This window comes from Pterocles gutturalis, unplaced genomic scaffold (assembly GCF_000699245.1).
Source record: "Pterocles gutturalis isolate BGI_N339 unplaced genomic scaffold, ASM69924v1 scaffold17856, whole genome shotgun sequence".
NCBI lineage: Eukaryota > Metazoa > Chordata > Aves > Pterocliformes > Pteroclidae > Pterocles > Pterocles gutturalis.
This window is the reverse complement of record NW_010098207.1, coordinates 1-16,277: the sequence shown is the minus strand read 5'-3', so window position 1 is coordinate 16,277 and position 16,277 is coordinate 1. Positions and strand designations below refer to the sequence as shown.

The 16,277-nt window shown below is 44.8% G+C and overlaps 1 protein-coding gene across 1 annotated transcript in view; it reads left to right on the top strand.

The window, feature by feature from the left end:
- Window positions 1-12,892, top strand: part of LOC104472467 (SLIT-ROBO Rho GTPase-activating protein 2B) — a gene marked incomplete at its 3' end in the record, with an annotated part of 63,270 nt that extends 50,378 nt beyond the window's left edge. Inside the window, exons 4-9 of the mRNA XM_010088165.1 lie at window positions 1,988-2,050; window positions 5,493-5,708; window positions 6,293-6,421; window positions 10,893-11,117; window positions 11,727-11,828; window positions 12,695-12,892. Coding sequence (XP_010086467.1) covers window positions 1,988-2,050; window positions 5,493-5,708; window positions 6,293-6,421; window positions 10,893-11,117; window positions 11,727-11,828; window positions 12,695-12,892 — 933 coding nt within the window. The remainder of the gene's footprint in view (window positions 1-1,987; window positions 2,051-5,492; window positions 5,709-6,292; window positions 6,422-10,892; window positions 11,118-11,726; window positions 11,829-12,694) is intronic.
- Between the last annotated feature and the right edge of the window lie 3,385 nt (window positions 12,893-16,277).

Sequence of the window (16,277 nt, the reverse complement as noted above, 5' to 3'; positions counted from 1 at the left end):
CTTTGCGCGGCAAACGCGGGCTCCACGCGCTTTCTGATGTCTCTGACTTTCTCAGCTTTTCTCATGGAAGCTGTTCAGAATGCAAACCGTGACAGTTTCAGCATGAAATCCCGTCTCTAATGAAGCGAAGATGAATAGCACCACTGAACTCATCAAGTCAGAAAGCCGCTGCGCCCTCCTTTGCATGCGGACACCTCTTCAAAGCGGGCTTTGCATACAGAGGTGATTATGGATGCGCATCTTTGGGCGTTCCAGGGTCTTTATTAGCAAACCAGAAGCTTAGCTGTTCCTGTGTCTGTATTCAGTTGAAACCAAATGTTTGGAGCGCCAGCAGTAGTTGAGTCCAGTTGCACACAACGTCGAAGCGCTGGCTGCTCGGTACCTAGCAGGGAGTTTAAAGAAGTAAATATATTTATATTTTTAAAATCTGACACATGGCTGCAGGCGAGTTTGGGTGTCAGCCAGTTTTGACAGCTAGTCATGTCTATCTGCAGCTTTTTTCTTTTTTTTTTTTTTTCTTCATTCTGCTGTTTTAGTGAAGGAAACAAGTTCCTGAGTCATACAGCCTTGGGTTGGGCAACCCACTACTGCCAGTGTCCCCCAGGACAGTGATTTGTGTCGGGATGGTTAAATTGTATCGCGGTCCTTGTAGTTTAAAAAAAATAAAAGCCAATTGCTTTGTCCATTGTAGTAAATCCCACATTGATTTAAAATTTGAATGGCAATGGGAATGTATGCATATAAAGCCCTGTCAGAATAATTTATTTTTTTTTTACGTTGATGTGGTGATTCTTTCCGTAGCTCTGGAGATGCGATGCAGAAGTGAAGGAACATTTGCCAGAGGAGGCTAGAGGGTGTAGCAGGCTATTGTGGAAGAAGATGTAAACTTTTGGTAAATCTCATGGAGACTCAAAGGAGAGATTGTGCATCTGAAAGCATTTTTTTTTTTTTTAACTCTTGAGTGGCTTTATCATACAAAACTAAGAGGTGAATGCATTGACATTAGCACTGTGCTCAGACTGCAGGCTCTGTATAGTGTTCAGCACAAACTCCAGTTGGATCAAAGCATCTCTTGCAGTACCAACAGGCAGAAAGACCTGCTGTCAGGCACATCTCCCTGCTCCTCCGGGCTTCTCTGCGACACACACCGCTCCAGCAAGCCTTTCCCACTCCAGTATCCAAAAGTATCCAGGAGTGACTGTTGCCATAGTGAATCTGGGAAATAGATTTAATCATCCGTGCACGAGGCTAATCAAGTGAGAGCCGGCACGTGCTGCCGTGAGGTTTCCCTCCTGGATCCATCTCGTGAGCTGTACCGCCTGCCAGACCCCACCTGGGCAACCCAGGATCGTTATGATGGGGTGGCACCGGCGGCTGGGGTGCGTGTGTAGTCGAGGGACAAGGGATAAGGACAGGGGTCCGTCAGTGCCGAAGGGCTGCGGGTGATGCGCAAGGTCAGAGAGCGGAGGGTGTGACGAGGTGGCGGCTGGCTGTCATCGCAGCCTCGGCGCCCGGCTTTGTCCAGGAGGTGCCTTACATCGGGAAAAGGGAAGCGTTGCCTGCGTTGTGGTATGATGTTCAGTAAAGGAAGGTCATTCCCGTTGGCTTTCTTATCCTGCATTTCTTCAGCTTCCATCTTCTGGTGCATACCAAGCTGTCCTGTATTCACAGCCTCGCTTGGTCCCGCTACGATGGGCAAGTCTCTGTTTCCAGGCTTGTCAACGTTGGCACTCCCGTGTTCCCTGGGAATTTCCCTGCCTCAGTGCTGTAAGGCTTTTCTGACTGTGTGTATATAACATTGCAGATTATTGATACTGTTTGTGCAGTTTGACCATAAGTGGCTCTGGGCTGAGCAGCTAGTGGATTTTCGAGCATAAATGGTGGTCCTTAATCGAGCCTGAAGTGTCTGGAGATGTGGAGCAGGCTCACTTCCTCTGCTTTTTTAGCATCTTCCCCAATTAACTTTCATTTCTCTGTTTTGTTGCAGAGCAAGGAAGTGGGATTGCAGCTCCAGGAAGACTTGATGAAGGTCTTGAATGAACTCTACACGGTAAATCGAACTTGACTTCTTGGCATCTTTTCAGGCAGCAGGAAGAAGCGTTTGACTTCTCCCAGCCTGCTGTTACAGCAGAGGCTGAGCACCAGGACCGATACATGTCTGCAGCCTTTGCAGTTTGAGGCAGCTTGTGCTCACCAGTCTCTAGAGCACCATAAATCTCCCTTTTTCACTCTATCATTGTGTTGCTTCAGCGCTGTAAGTGTTGGCTCAGAGACCTCACCTTAATGCACACCTGCTGCTCGCTGCAGTGTTGGTTCTAAAAAAGAGTAAGAGATATTAAAATTATTTCCAAATACACTAAAAATCTTCAGGCTGTGGTTTTGTGTGGTCTGAGCGTACAGAAGGCAGCACACAGCTTCAGCGGAGGGACCCACCGTGTTTATTTGTTCCTCAACTCTTTCAGCAGAACAGCTCCCTTTAGAGCCATAGTCTCCCATCTGCTCTTTGCTTCTCAGGATATCCGTCAGAGACACCAAGGGAGAGGCACTGCCTCGGGAAGGAGAAAGGAAGGCGTTCATAAAAGTTCATATGCTGCTTGGGAATTTTCCTTCTCCCATGGATGAATAGAAAAGCCTGTTGTTTCGTTAAAGTTTTGCTTTCTGCAGCTGTTCTCTTTTAAAAGCAGAACCTACACCCAGTTTTGTTGCTCAGAATGTCTTTTCTTTTGTCCTTCCTTGATGGTACACCGGGTCATTACACTGAGGTACATGTTCTTTCCTTTGTTCTCTCAAAAGATGATCCAGGGATGGTTCTCCAGCCATGGCTTATCAACCCTGTGATGAAATTAGGTATTAATACCAATGCTAGGGTGTTAGGGAGGGGCCCCTGAAATTTCCAACCGCAGCAAAATGTGTGGAAGAGAATTGCTTCGTTAGAGCATCGAAGCCAGATATTCAGAAAAAGGGTTTTTAGGGAAAGCGTTCTTGCTGCTGAAACGGCAGTTGAAGAGGTGAGACGTTGAATCCCATTCATTATTTTCCTCCTTTTCAGGGTTAGAGGGGTTAGCGTTACTGAGTCATTTCTGTGAGCAGAGAGGGTTTGTGTTCCTCGGCGGGAGAGACAAGAACGAGCAGACGGTGGAAGCTGGAGGCACTTTGAAGCTGCCCTGTGGTTCGATGGACTGTTGCTGTAGTTTCTACAGCCTTGATCTGCAATGGAATGAGCAAACTGCATTGTGCTCACCTTCCTGAAAAGCAGAGGATTTACTTTGGGCACGAAGGTGGCTTTGCAATGTAGCAGTGCCTGTCACCAGCGCTGCCTACTCTAGACGTTATTTTTTGTTTGAGGGCACAAGCTGATTCAACTTTTGAGTCATGTACTTGGATGGCATCCTGAGGAAGAATATAGATCTGTCTCTGAACACAGACTTTTAGGAACTGAGATTTATTTCTGATTCAAGTTCACGTGGCACTGAAGTTGGTAAGGTATTAACTTTTTTAATGTCAGTGCTAGGAACTTGAAATCTATTTATTCATTCCTTCTGCTGTAAAATTTGACACTGTTCCTTCACCAGAAAAATTTATTTTCCTTTGAAAAAGCCGCTTCTGCTGATCACGTCAGAAGATAGACTCAGTCACTGGTGGGATTGCCTTTGTTGGTACTTTCAGAAATACTTCCACCTCTCGTTCTGCTGGGTACCCAAAGGCTTGGCAGAATCCCTATTTCCAAGCAAAATGGATATGGACAAAGTCTTTATTTTCCGTACACAGTCAGAACACGTGGATGGTTATAACCTGTAGGATTTTGCCCTGAATTGTCCTGTGCAGTCAGCCCTTGGGCTCAGCAGCACGGGGGGGTCAGCAGTGACCCCCTCACCGAACGCGGGGTGGGCAGAGCTCGTGTTTGCCAGCCTGGCACCATCAGCAGGATGAAAATCATTCAAATCGGGATTGCTTTTTCTGCTTCTCTTGCTTTCTGCCAGTTCCACTTTCAGCGATAGAGGAAAAGAAACTGCTTTGCATCTATTATTATAAATGCCTGCTTTATAGTCTGAGCATACGCAGGAGCTGAAAGTGCGTGTGTGTAAATTATTCAGAAAGTCTCTCTTTAATACTGGCTGCGTTCACATTCTCTTTCATGTTTAAATACAACATCTCTTTGTATCTGAGAACCTGTGCTGATCGCTGCATAACCAGAGAGCATGCATCCTACCGACGTAAAGTTGTGTCATGGTTCAAACTCAGGTGAAATAGGGATAAGTGGGTTTTCATCTGAAATAAATCAAATTGTTTGCAAGTGGGGTCTTTATTAATGCTGGAATGACACTCTTGGGGTGTCTTCATGCAACTGTGCATTTTTTTGGCCCCCTATCGAAATTACATCATAACGATGTTTGCTTTGATATGTGAACTGAATTGTGTTGCATTTGTGGATCAAAAAGCTAGTTTATATCTTATGTCCTTTGGTTTTTTTGGTTCTGTTTTCTTAACACAAAGCCAGACATTAATATCCTGTGAAACAAATGGGGTTTTTTGTGACTTTGGGGGATAGGTATCTATGCTTACTTATAAGAAATGTGCTATGATAAAAGCTGTCCATATAGTAGAGGGTCCAGGTCTCCCTGAGCAGAAGAACCACACTCTTATTAATATTTTTATCACATAAGGTGAACAGAAGTACTTTTATGCATCAGATTTGATTTAAACAAATGGAACCTGAGTTGCTCTTGCAGCCGTTGTGTTCAGACTCTTGATTTTCATACAGTTCCCCGAGACTTGGGATGTTTAAAGGGCTGATTCATCCAGATGAAAGACTGGTAGGCATCCCTCCTGAAGCCTTACCTGCTGATGAAAAGCCATCCTTTTCCAACATTAGCATATAATTTTCTTTGAATAGTAAGGAGGCTGGATTTAGTCTGTCTTTTTTTGGTTTTTATGACTCCTATATTGGGTTGTACAAGAAGCACATGCCAAAGTTAAACAAAGAAGCAGCTGCAAAATAATCCACTTTGATTTCAGATCCATTTTGAGAGCCACGCTTTCATTCGTGCATCTTCTGCCATGTTGTTTTAAGATGTGAAATTTTCCTGAGTATTTTGCTGGTTTAGATATTTCTAACTCACAACTAGCAACCAGATCTGACTTGCTGGTCACTGATGAAATGCCTTTGCTTAGTTAGTGCAATATCTTGCTTAATATAAACTATTATGCAATAGTTATGTTAAAGAAACTTACAGTTTTGGGGAATGTATTGGCCAAATTTAAAAAAAAAAAAAAGTGTCACAGCATGTGACTGCTTTTTTTTAGGATTTTTTCCTCCTCCCTATGCTGTGAGCTTTCCAGGTACAGGTATTACTGTTCTCCCCAGGACTTGGTCATGCAGGTAAAGCAAGGCAAACCATCGGTGTGCCTGGTTTGCTGGTTAGGTAAACCCTTTTCTTCCCCAGCAAATTGACCTGTGGTGCCCTCTGACTCTTGTGCATCATTTTCTGCAGGTTATGAAAACCTACCACATGTACAACGCTGACAGCATTAGCGCTCAGAGCAAACTGAAAGAGGCAGAGAAGCAGGAAGAAAAGCAGATCGGGAAGTCGGTGAAACAAGAGGACAAGCAGACGCCACGCTCTCCTGACTCAACTTCCAACGTCAAGTTTGAAGAAAAACATGTTCGACGAAGCTCTGTCAAAAAAATAGAGAAAATGAAGGAGAAGGTACTTGCATAGCGTTGCTACTGCTGGTGTAGGGGGCTTGAGGAGGGGACCTGTGGAGTGATTCAGCACAGGAGCTACTGAGTCCCCTCCTTTGTGAGATTCAAGTGCAAGTTTCAGTTTTTGTCCAAGTTTTAAACATTCAGATTTAGGAAAGGCAAGGTTTCTTTTAGGACAATCAGATATGCATTTTGTGTTATCCCAGGTTATACAGGCATGGCGGAGAAAGCTGAAACAAGGTGAGACTATGAAAGGGCTTCTAGCATCCGCTCTGGTAGTGCTGGAGCTCGGACATAACCTCATAAACCCACCTTGTTCCTTCCTTCTTCCCTTAATCTTCCCCAGCCCACAGTCTGTTTTAAGAGAAGACTCGAAATGCAAAGCTGCCTAGTATAGTAGTGCTTAAAAACAGCTCAATAATTAGTCTAAATTCTGAGTCTTTGAGTCTTGGTAAAACTAGAATCCAGATGAACAGAAGCTGGGTGAGCAGAGGAAGATGCTTCCAGTGTTCTCTGGTGGTACTCAGAGTGCTACCGCTCCCACTGCACCTCCTTTTAAAAGATATTCTGGTTTTGGTTCTCTTTTAGCGCCAAGCGAAGTACACAGAAAATAGACTGAAGGCTATTAAGGCAAGAAACGAGTATCTGCTAGCTCTGGAAGCCACCAACGCGTCTGTGTTCAAGTATTACATTCATGACCTGTCTGATCTCATTGATGTAAGTGCTGCTGCTCGGGTGCCTGCGATGAGTATCGTTGCCGTTAACCCTCACGTGTGCCTCCTTCAGCATCTCGTCCACCAGCACAGCTGGTAACCTCTGTGCAGCTGTGGAGGTCTTGGATGGGTGGCTTGGAGGGTAGTAACAGGCGTGATAATTGGTCATTAAGCTGTTCAGTGAGATTTTCTTAGGTGGCTAACTCAGTTTGTTGCACAGATCGAAGCTTGCACAAGGAACCTGGTGTTGAAACGTGCAGAAGGAGGAGCTGCTTAGTTAAAATGAAACTCAGCTTCAGTATCACGCTGTCGCTTGACATTTTCTATTTACTATTTTAAACAAACCCACAAAATTGTAACTCAGAAGCACATTTAAAAAAAGAATCTTAACTGTAGAAACAGTATACCCATTGGTAAAAGAAATCAAGGAGAGAAGCATTTTCTAAAGCTGTTTTTAACTTGTTTTAAATAATTCCGTATATTTCAACGTTAATGCTTTCTCTAGCGTATTTCACAAGAGGGATGAACTTCTCTGCTTTTTACACCTTCCGTTCTCTGACACCCCGACCCACCAGCCCTGCAGCAACTTGATGCATTGCTTCTGTCCTTGAGGCTGCAGAGCACCTTTGGTCTGGTTCTGGAAGGTGTCAGAAGAGTGTCAGCAGCGATGGAGGTTCCACTGCTCGCCACTCCGCAGTCTCTGTCTGCACAAAGAAACAAAGAAATGAGCTGGCTGTCAACCGGTCCCCGCTTCCCTTTAGGATGCTCTCTGCAGAACCTGGGTGATGGGGCGGAAGGTGGAGGGAGCTGGTTCGCCAGCCGCCTGCCAGCCCTCTGTCCTGCAGCTGAGTGATGCCCCCAGGATTCAGGGAGGCATCAGTTCTGCACAACAAAAAACCCCAAATTCCTCCTCTCTGAAAACTCAGAAAAGCCAGTGAGGAATCCCGAGATTCTTCACAAATATATAACTGCTTCAGCCTGCAGAACGGGAGTACCAGATGCACCGAACGCACTGTGTCTGGGTCACTGGCTGTTGCTCGATCTCACTCTGCTTTGCCAAGGCCAGCCGCTGCCGTCGCTGTTAGAAACACTCGACTGCAAAGCCTGAAGGGAACTTCCTTGGTAGGAGGAGGGAGTAATGAACAGAAGTGTCTCTAGACACAGGCAATAAAGAGCACTCAGATCACTATTAATTAGTCAGCTATTGTAATACCTAACTGTATATAGAATATGTTTATTCAGCTGATCATAAAATCCCATGAAGAGCACTTCTGCTAGGTATTTATTTAAACCTGTCCTTTGGAGGTCAGGATTGTCGGGGCCAAATGGCGTTGAAAAATGCTGTTATTTCAAAGTGTCATGTTTTGCAAAATTGCTGCAGTGAATAGGGATAAGATAGGGATTCATCTCGCTGACATCAGGGAAATTCAATTGTCTTAACTTTTTGGTTGTGGGTTTTTTTTTTTTTTTAAATCCTATCCATAATTCCTCCTCCAAGGACTGCACACATTCTTGGTTCAGGTGTCTGCCACCAGGCTGTTCTTAGTTTTCGTGAGCCGTATTTAGTGAAGAATCCATTTGGATTTCATAAATCCATAACCATTCTTAAGCACAGGCTCGAGATCTTTTAAGTAGCACACTGACAGATACAGGCTATCCAGCTTTGGAGGACGCACTCCTCTGGCTAGATGCTCTCAGCCGTCTCTGGGGCAGGGCGGGCAGTGGTGCCGGACACGAAGCCAAGCTTCTGCAGCGCCTGGGTTTGTCACTGTTCCCAGAGAGGAGCCATCGGGACTCTGGGTGAGTCCATGCCCGCGTTCACCCCCTTGTGTTCCTTGAATCTTTCCATTTAACACTACATTGCAAGCTCTCGTAATCTTTAAAAGACAAGTATTATCTGCTCTGTTTTTTAGGAGGCGTGGAAAAATGTGGGGCTTGCCTGGGAGCACAGGAGATTGAATTCAGTTATCTCGTCGTTAAGATGCAGGGAATATAGATTTACTAATGCCTTTGATCCTGGAGGATCGAAAATTAACATTTATTACCAGTGATGGTTATCTGAAACATCTGACTTAAATAAAAATGTTATTTTTTTTAAGCCAGGTCTTAATTCTTTTCCTTGATCTAATTGCTTGATGATATTGAATTTTGAAATATAATATAAAAGCAATCTTCAAAGTTACTTACAAGTAGATTGTGTTAGACCAAATAGCACTGAACTTGTCATGTTTATACAGCACATTGTGTTCCCCCTCCAGTGTGCATGGAAGGATAACAGTGAGTTAATTCTTCATTGGGAGTTAAGAGCAATAAATTGTTCCTGACACAGCCCAGTAGTTTTGAATTTCCTGACTTTGGGGACTGAGGCAGCTCTTTGATGCTAATGAAATATTACAGCAATGGGGAAGTTTGTATTAACTCATATTTATGAAAGGGTCACTAGGACAGAATTTAAAAAAAGATAAAAAATGTGTGTGTATGTGTCAGTCCTACCAAATTTTTTCCTAGGAATAGGAAAAATTTTCTAGGAATAGGAAAAATAGAAAAATACTTTTTCTATTGCTGTGTACTCTGGGATCTCAGGCTTTCCCTTCTGAATGTAAGGGTTAATCAGCTGTCATGTTGGGAAGTGAATTTGAATGAGTTATCATTATATTGTGATAAAAAATTGATTTCCTTGGAGAACGAGTCCATCAAACATTTATATAACCCAGAAAAGGGATGGGGAGACTGGTACATTTATACAGGACGCTGGACTTCTAAGATGCTCAAGTGGGGGAGTGGGCTGAGAAATGTTCTGTCACTGGCTTCAATGACATAAAGACAAAAAAACTTTGCTGTCTTAACGTAGTCCTGCTGCTCAGCGAGGTGGGGTGTCAAATCTCAAGTCCCATTTGATTCTCCAGTCCCACCAGTGAACTCCCCTGGAGCTTTCCCTCCGGACGGGATGTGCAGGAGGAGGATGAGCACGGGGAGGCCGGGCTGGTCGCCCTGGCTGGGTGAGCCATCCTGCAGCTCCTGGTACACCTGAGCTGGGCCAGGCTTTCCCCGGCACACCGCGGGGGACAGCACTGCCGTGCACGTGCAGGAGAGCAGGAGCTGCGCGTGGCTGTTGATCCAAGACTGCCTCCACACGTGCAAATTCTCAATCAAGCTCTTTTGTGGGGTTTTTTTTTTTTTGGCTGGTTTTTGTTCTTTCTGATTGAATGTAAGGTCCTTTAATTCTCTGCCTCCAGCCTAACCAGCGACTGCGGCTCTTTTCACGAGACTCCACACCTGCCACAGCTTCTTGGCACAGGAGCCAGGCATCCAGCAGCGCTTGGTGACAGAAATGCTCTGAAAGCAGGGAACGGTCCAGCAGACGCTCTCTTCTTCCCCACCACCCCCCCCCCCCCCCTCCCCCCTCCCCCCCCCCCCCCCCCCCCCCCCTTTTTTTTTTTTTTGCGTTTGCACACAATGACAGTGATGAGACCCAAATGATGGGTGAGGAGGAGATTTCGTGTGAATTTTGCTTACAGAGCAGCACAGCAATCAAGCAGATGGTCTCTCTCTTTCTTGTTGGATATCCTCCTGGCGTATGTAATCTCGCTTGTAATTCCAAGAAGGTGGGCTCCTTTCTTGCTCACTTTATTAGATGTCTGAAAAATCCAGGCTGTTTCTGATCAGCTAATGAAAAGCGCCTTTCTCCCTTCTGAAACATGAGGACTTGGCTGCGCAGCCACGGTGGAGATGAAGCTGCTTGATTGTCTTCCACTGACATCATCCTGGGGTTGGTACTAGCCAGGAAATTCTTGACCGTGACCACTTTCTGCTTGAAAGTTTTTGCTCTTCTGTTTCACCCCAGCAATGAAGTCGTCCCAGCCGATGGCTGCTTGCTTTTTGGATGACTCTGTTCTTTATGCCTGGGATGCACAGGTCATGCTCTTGCTTCCTGAACTACGCTGAATGAAGCACTTTTGTGTGTCTTGGGTGGAATTGTTTAGATGCAGATTAACCTTTGCAGATCATCTAAATCCCGTGTCGTGTTTCTCCAGATAGTGCTTTAGTGCCCTGTTTTCCTCTTTGAATAATTTTATTTAAGGATTTTGGAGTGTGCTCAGTGGGAATCAGTGCCCCTAAAAATGACATTAGGATTTAAGGAAATACACTATTGAACATACCCACTTCTAGGGTACTTCTTTTTAACAGCATGAATGAGAACTTTGAAAATTGTTACAATACTTTAAGCTGTATTTGTGTTGGTGACTAATTCTAACATGGTGTTGGAATTTTTATGGGATTATAGGTTGAGAGTTCTGTTTAGGGCTCGTCAAGATGCCTCTGCAATTGGTGAGAGCTGTGGGATCGCTCTGGTACCCACGATACCATACCCATGACTTGTTATCCGTTTGTGTAACGTCTGGCTTCCAAAGCATTTTAATTTCCATTCCAGAATTTTTTCACTTACTCACCTAGAGTTGTGTGTGTTTTTCTAGCAGTGCTGTGACCTGGGGTACCACGCGAGCCTCAACAGAGCTCTCAGGACGTTCTTGTCGGCTGAGCTGAACCTGGAGCAGTCGAAGCACGAGGGTCTGGACGCCATCGAGAACGCTGTGGAGAACCTGGACGCCAACAGTGATAAGCAGCGCCTGATGGAGATGTACAACAATGTCTTCTGTCCGCCCATGAAGTTCGAGTTTCAGCCGCATATGGGTGACATGGTCAGTTTATCTTCCTCCCCTGCCTCCAGCTCTGCCTCTTTGCCTCCCTCGCCTTTGATGGACCCGCCGTGTGCCACCTCTCTGGCTCTGTTTTTGGGAGGTAGAGGGGAGCCTTGGGAAAGGGGATGGTTTGAAGATGAAGCAGAGGCTCATGGCATGGATATCTGAATTCGACTGCCTCTGACTTTTTGATTCTCAAAGCTACTGCAGATGAAAATGCTTCATTAGGTCTAATGCTAAATGTAGGTGGGAACCACTGTTTTAACCTCTTGTTCAAGCCACCGTTAATCTCCCTGAGACAGACTCTGAAGTTAGAGATTTGATGGGGCAACAAGAGAAGAGACTTCAGTGCTGTTTTTTGAGGCATTTGAGGATGTGAATTTAGAACACAAAGGGTTTGTAGTGGTGCTTTGTGCATCTTCATTGTGAGAGAAGGCAGGCAGAGGACTGTCATTTTGGCAATGAAAATCTCTCTGTAGGTTTATCAAGATGTGGTTACTCAGGTGGAGGATGTTTACTTATAATAATTGAATGAAATATATGCAATGTTCTCGATTATATATTTTTTTTTTTCCCTAGCCCTCTAAAAGCAGTGCTCTTCTCTTCCAGGAGTCCCAGCTCTGTGCCCAGCAGCCCGTCCAGAGCGAGTTGGTGCAGCGGTGCCAGCAGCTGCAGTCCAGACTGTCTACGCTTAAGATTGAAAACGAAGAGGTGAGCTAATCCACTGAAAATCAACAACCCTCTTGCCACTTCCAGTGAGGAGTGGGAACTAATTAAGGAAGGATCTGGTTGCTGTGATCCTCTTTTTATGAAGACTGATGGTAAAATTCAAAAACGAGGGAGCTGAGGCCAGCAGGACGTTAGTGTGTCATCTTACATGAAAGCTGGGTGCGTGGCAAGTGTGTCTCTTTTCCCATCCTCAAGTCGATAGGGTTGGCAATGTTGCAAAAATGTAATTTGGATAGCTAAGAGAAAAAGAGGAATTTAATGTCTTGAAGTGAAGACAATGAATTTGCATAACCTAAGGTAAGAGCTAATTTTTGCTTCATTGGCCATCTAAGATGAGAAGAGTAGATCAGTGGCATTTGTGTGGGAACAGGTCAAAACACCTCATCTGCACCTCTGTGTTCAAGAACTTTTAATCCTCCTTGAGCAAAATTTGCAACTCCTTTATGTCTAGAAAGTTGATTCTGGCCTTCAGTAATGATTTACAGTGCTGCAAAGTCCTGTTTTAGTATCTCACATTGGATGCCCAGTAGATGTATTTCCAGAAGGTGATTACAAGATCTTTGCTCCAGCACGCTTTGCTTTGAGATGAAGTTTCTTTCCATCTCCTCCTCATCCCAGCCTGTAAGATTACAACTCTTTTCCTCCTCCTGGCAGGTTCTGTGTGCTGCCAGCCCCTTGTTTACATGGACTGTGCTGGTAATGATCAAAGCTTGCGCCTTGGTTATGTGGCACAGGATGTGAAACCAGCAGTATCTCTTTAGTAGTAAAAGGCTCCAGGGTACCTACCTCTGGTTTCCCTTGCGACATGCTGTCTGCATTGTTTAAGTGCTCTCATTCTGGCTGGACAGGTTAAGAAGACTATGGAAGCTACACTCCAGACGATCCAGGATATAGTCACGATAGAGGACTTTGATGTCTCTGACTGCTTTCAGTACAGCAACTCCATGGAGTCTGTTAAATCCACCGTCTCGGAAACGTTTATGAGCAAACCCAGCATCGCCAAGAGGCGGGCCAACCAGCAGGAGACGGAGCAGTTCTATTTCACAGTAAGGAGTTAATTTTCTGTATGAGCACATGTAATGTGTTTAGAATTACACTCTCAAGAGAGTGAAAAATGATGCTATCATCTTACAAAAATACTTCTGTAATTGATTTTGGACAAGCAGAGTAAGCATATTAGGTTGTAAAAAGGGTGCTTTGAATTCTTTACAAATATATTGGGATGCTTTTGTTGATGCAAACTTGGTCTGTGGATATATTGTGTAAAATCTGATTTCTTCTGCATCTAAAAAAGAATTGTCTGAGAGAGAATTTAGTGGCTTGTAAGTATCATTTTTCAAAAATAACACAAACTAAAAGAATGTTTAGCTCTTCCATTTTTTTGTTACTGTCATCCTACAATTTCAGTTCTAGTAAGCTTTTAATAGAGCCAATCCATTTTTACAAGATGCTAAGAGCTTTTTATATTGAATTTCATACCAGACTGTGTGTGTTTTCCTAAATTAGATTTACGTTAACCTGATGAATTATCTTTAATTTAAAAAATATTTTAAAATAGCAGATGAAAATCATACCTCTTGCCTTGGTTGCTTTGCCGTTCCTTTGGGCATCTCTCGCTATACTTAAATCTCTTTACATTCTTCTTCCAAGAACAGTGTTGCTTATTAAAAGTCTGAAGCTTCTGTGCAAATTACGTTGGTTGGCAGGATGGTTTGGTGGAGAAGCTGATTCAATTCAGAAGGGATTGACCACCCTGCCTAGGGTTATGAAACTAGAAAAATTATTTTTTTAATTGAACTCTTAAGCGTTCCCTCTCTAGGTAAGTTCAAATAGAAGACCATACCCAGGACTTTATTTGGATGCCATACTTTTCCGTTCCATTGTGTTACTGTCCCGCTGCAGAGCAGCGAGGTCCCAGCAGGACTGCGGAGCTGTCTCCGGTGAGCAGAGGCGCAAGCTGTTGTGACCTGCGTGACGTGGGTAAAATAACCATCAACAGAGCAAAGCTGTTCCTGGAGACCCTCCTTAACCAGCCCAGTCAGATACTTGATTCATCTGCTCTTGGCCAGACTTATAGATGTCCTTGATAAGGATTTAAATATCTATAAGGAGCAGTTTTTTCAGCGCATGAGACGATGCTCGGATGAGTGTTAATGAGACCGAGGGCAGAGCTGTGCAGCAGTATGGGCGAGGCTGTCTGTGTAGGGGGAAACCAAAATGTAGTGAGGAATAGAGATTTAAATCCCCTTCTACCATACCACGTGCTGAATGCTGAGGGTTATGAACTGAAAGAATAATACCAAGTTGAAAGAATATTCAGTGTTACTGTGTGACTCCAGTTGGAAAGTCCACGCACTGCGTTGCAAGCGAGGGGTTAATGGAGCGATGCCACCATGGGAATCGAATCGAAGGAGCGCTGGCTGGAGCATCTCTGCGCTGGTACAAGCTGTATTTCCACTAGAAGTGTATCATTGCACGCTGGTGCCGAGATGGCTCTGTCGTTAGGGCTTTGAAGGAGGATTTGTATTCAGGATAGAAGCTTAAACTTCCCTGTGTCAGTGAAAAGCACATCAAGGACGAGTGACTTTGCCGCCTGCGTTAGCTTGGTGCTGAAATCAGGGGTGCCTGGCAGGTGGGTACCGCTGCTGCCATGGCTGCAGTCCGGCAAAATCAAGCGAGGGTGAGGATGCCCATCGGTGCTGGGGTCATACTGCTCCTTGTGATACAGCTGGCAGCCCGCCCCACCTGGGGAGGGAAAAGGGGAATGAGTGGTTTGGTTCTTTTTACCTTTGAAACAGGGGATAATTTTAGTTCTTAATCGAAATGTTTTTTTTTTTTTTCCTTCTAAAAAGATTAAAAGCCGGTACAATGCTCATTCAGTGAAGTGCTTTAAAAATTAATGTAGATTTATTATTAGCAAACCCTTATGACACGGGTAGGTATTATATAAAGTTCCCCTGCTAATGAGTCCTGCAGAAATGTCACGCTGGTGGTGTCAATGTGCCACTGTTCCCACGTTCCGCCGCTCGCAGGAGCTCTGATTCACCCCCTCCTTCAGTCGAGTGCCTTGTCTGAAGTCATTACTGGGGGGCGGAGGGAGGGAGGGAGGAAGGAAAACTGCTGAGCTTTCCAGATTGGAGGCAGTTAAGGGTGTGGGACAGTGGCAGAAACTGTTTTTCTTTTTCTCCTCAAAAGCATAAAATCTCCTTTCCCACCAGGCAGGGAGATAGGGTCTAGGTTGCGTTTCGCTTTGGTGTGTTTGCCACCTGACAGCTGGGTCTTGCTGGAAAAATAGTGCCACGAGTCTGGGCTCGGAGAGGGTGTGGGAGTTGCGTGGTTTTGGGGAGATGGTGGGTGTAAAACACTCACCGTCTCGAGCTGACACCAGATCGTCACCCCTTCGTTTTTACAATGCAGAAATAACGTGACTTGAGGATGTTTCTGCCGCTTTGGGTCTGATTGTACGTGGTCTGGCTCCAGCTGTGCTCTGGCAGAAGTGAAGTCCTTAGGAGTTCTCCCATAGTTTGATTTTTTTTTTTCCTTGACTGCTTTTATTAAGCCAGAAATCAAATGCTAGTGGATCTTTGTAATTCATTGAAAAAAGCCTGAAGCCTGATTTTGAAATTACTGATTTTTTCATAAGCGTGCCAGTGACAGGCAGGGTACAGAATGTTAGGCATGAGGAAACAGAAAGAACTCATGAAATACTGCGCTGGGTAGGAACCTTGTCTTTTTCTCCTTCAAAACAATCCCTGGTACCCGCGTGCGGGCAGGCGATGCTCTTCGTGTGACCGCTGCAAATGCCTCAAAGCCAGAGCATCTGCGGGTGCCAGCAGCGGCGTGCCCCCGCCCTGAACTGCAGCCACCGGCAGGCTGAGCTTAAGTTTTTAGATCTGCTTCAAAGGGGAGCTCAGCTCTCTTCCAAACCACGGTGATTCGCTGATCTTTGAGTTTCTGTTAGAGCTATTTGGACCTGAGCCTTCCAGCCCTTCTGTCTCTTCGCCTGATCGTGACTTTGGGATGGGGAGCTCGGCACCTCCTGGAACCAGATTTATCCTCAAATCCCCATTTCAAATGATCTAGTTAATTTTGCAGCTTATACACTTTGTTTTCTTCTGTCGAAGTCTGGTGCAAAAATTTAACTGATTTAGCAAAATACATATTGGGGCTTGGCAAACACATTCTACAGGGGAATTCCAAAAATTATGGTTATTTTTTTTTTCCCCCCCGCAGTGATCATGCTTCCTGTTTTCTTCTAAAACAACAAAAAAGTTGAAGTATTAGTGTAGGAAGCAGGAAATGCTGAGAGTCTCCAAAGGGACTTAATTCTTTTGAAATTTTTCTGCCAATGTTGTCAACCAAAGGGACATAAAACACAGGCTTTTGGCAGTTAATTAAAGCCCCAGCGCAGCCGTTTGTGTGTGTCAGTAC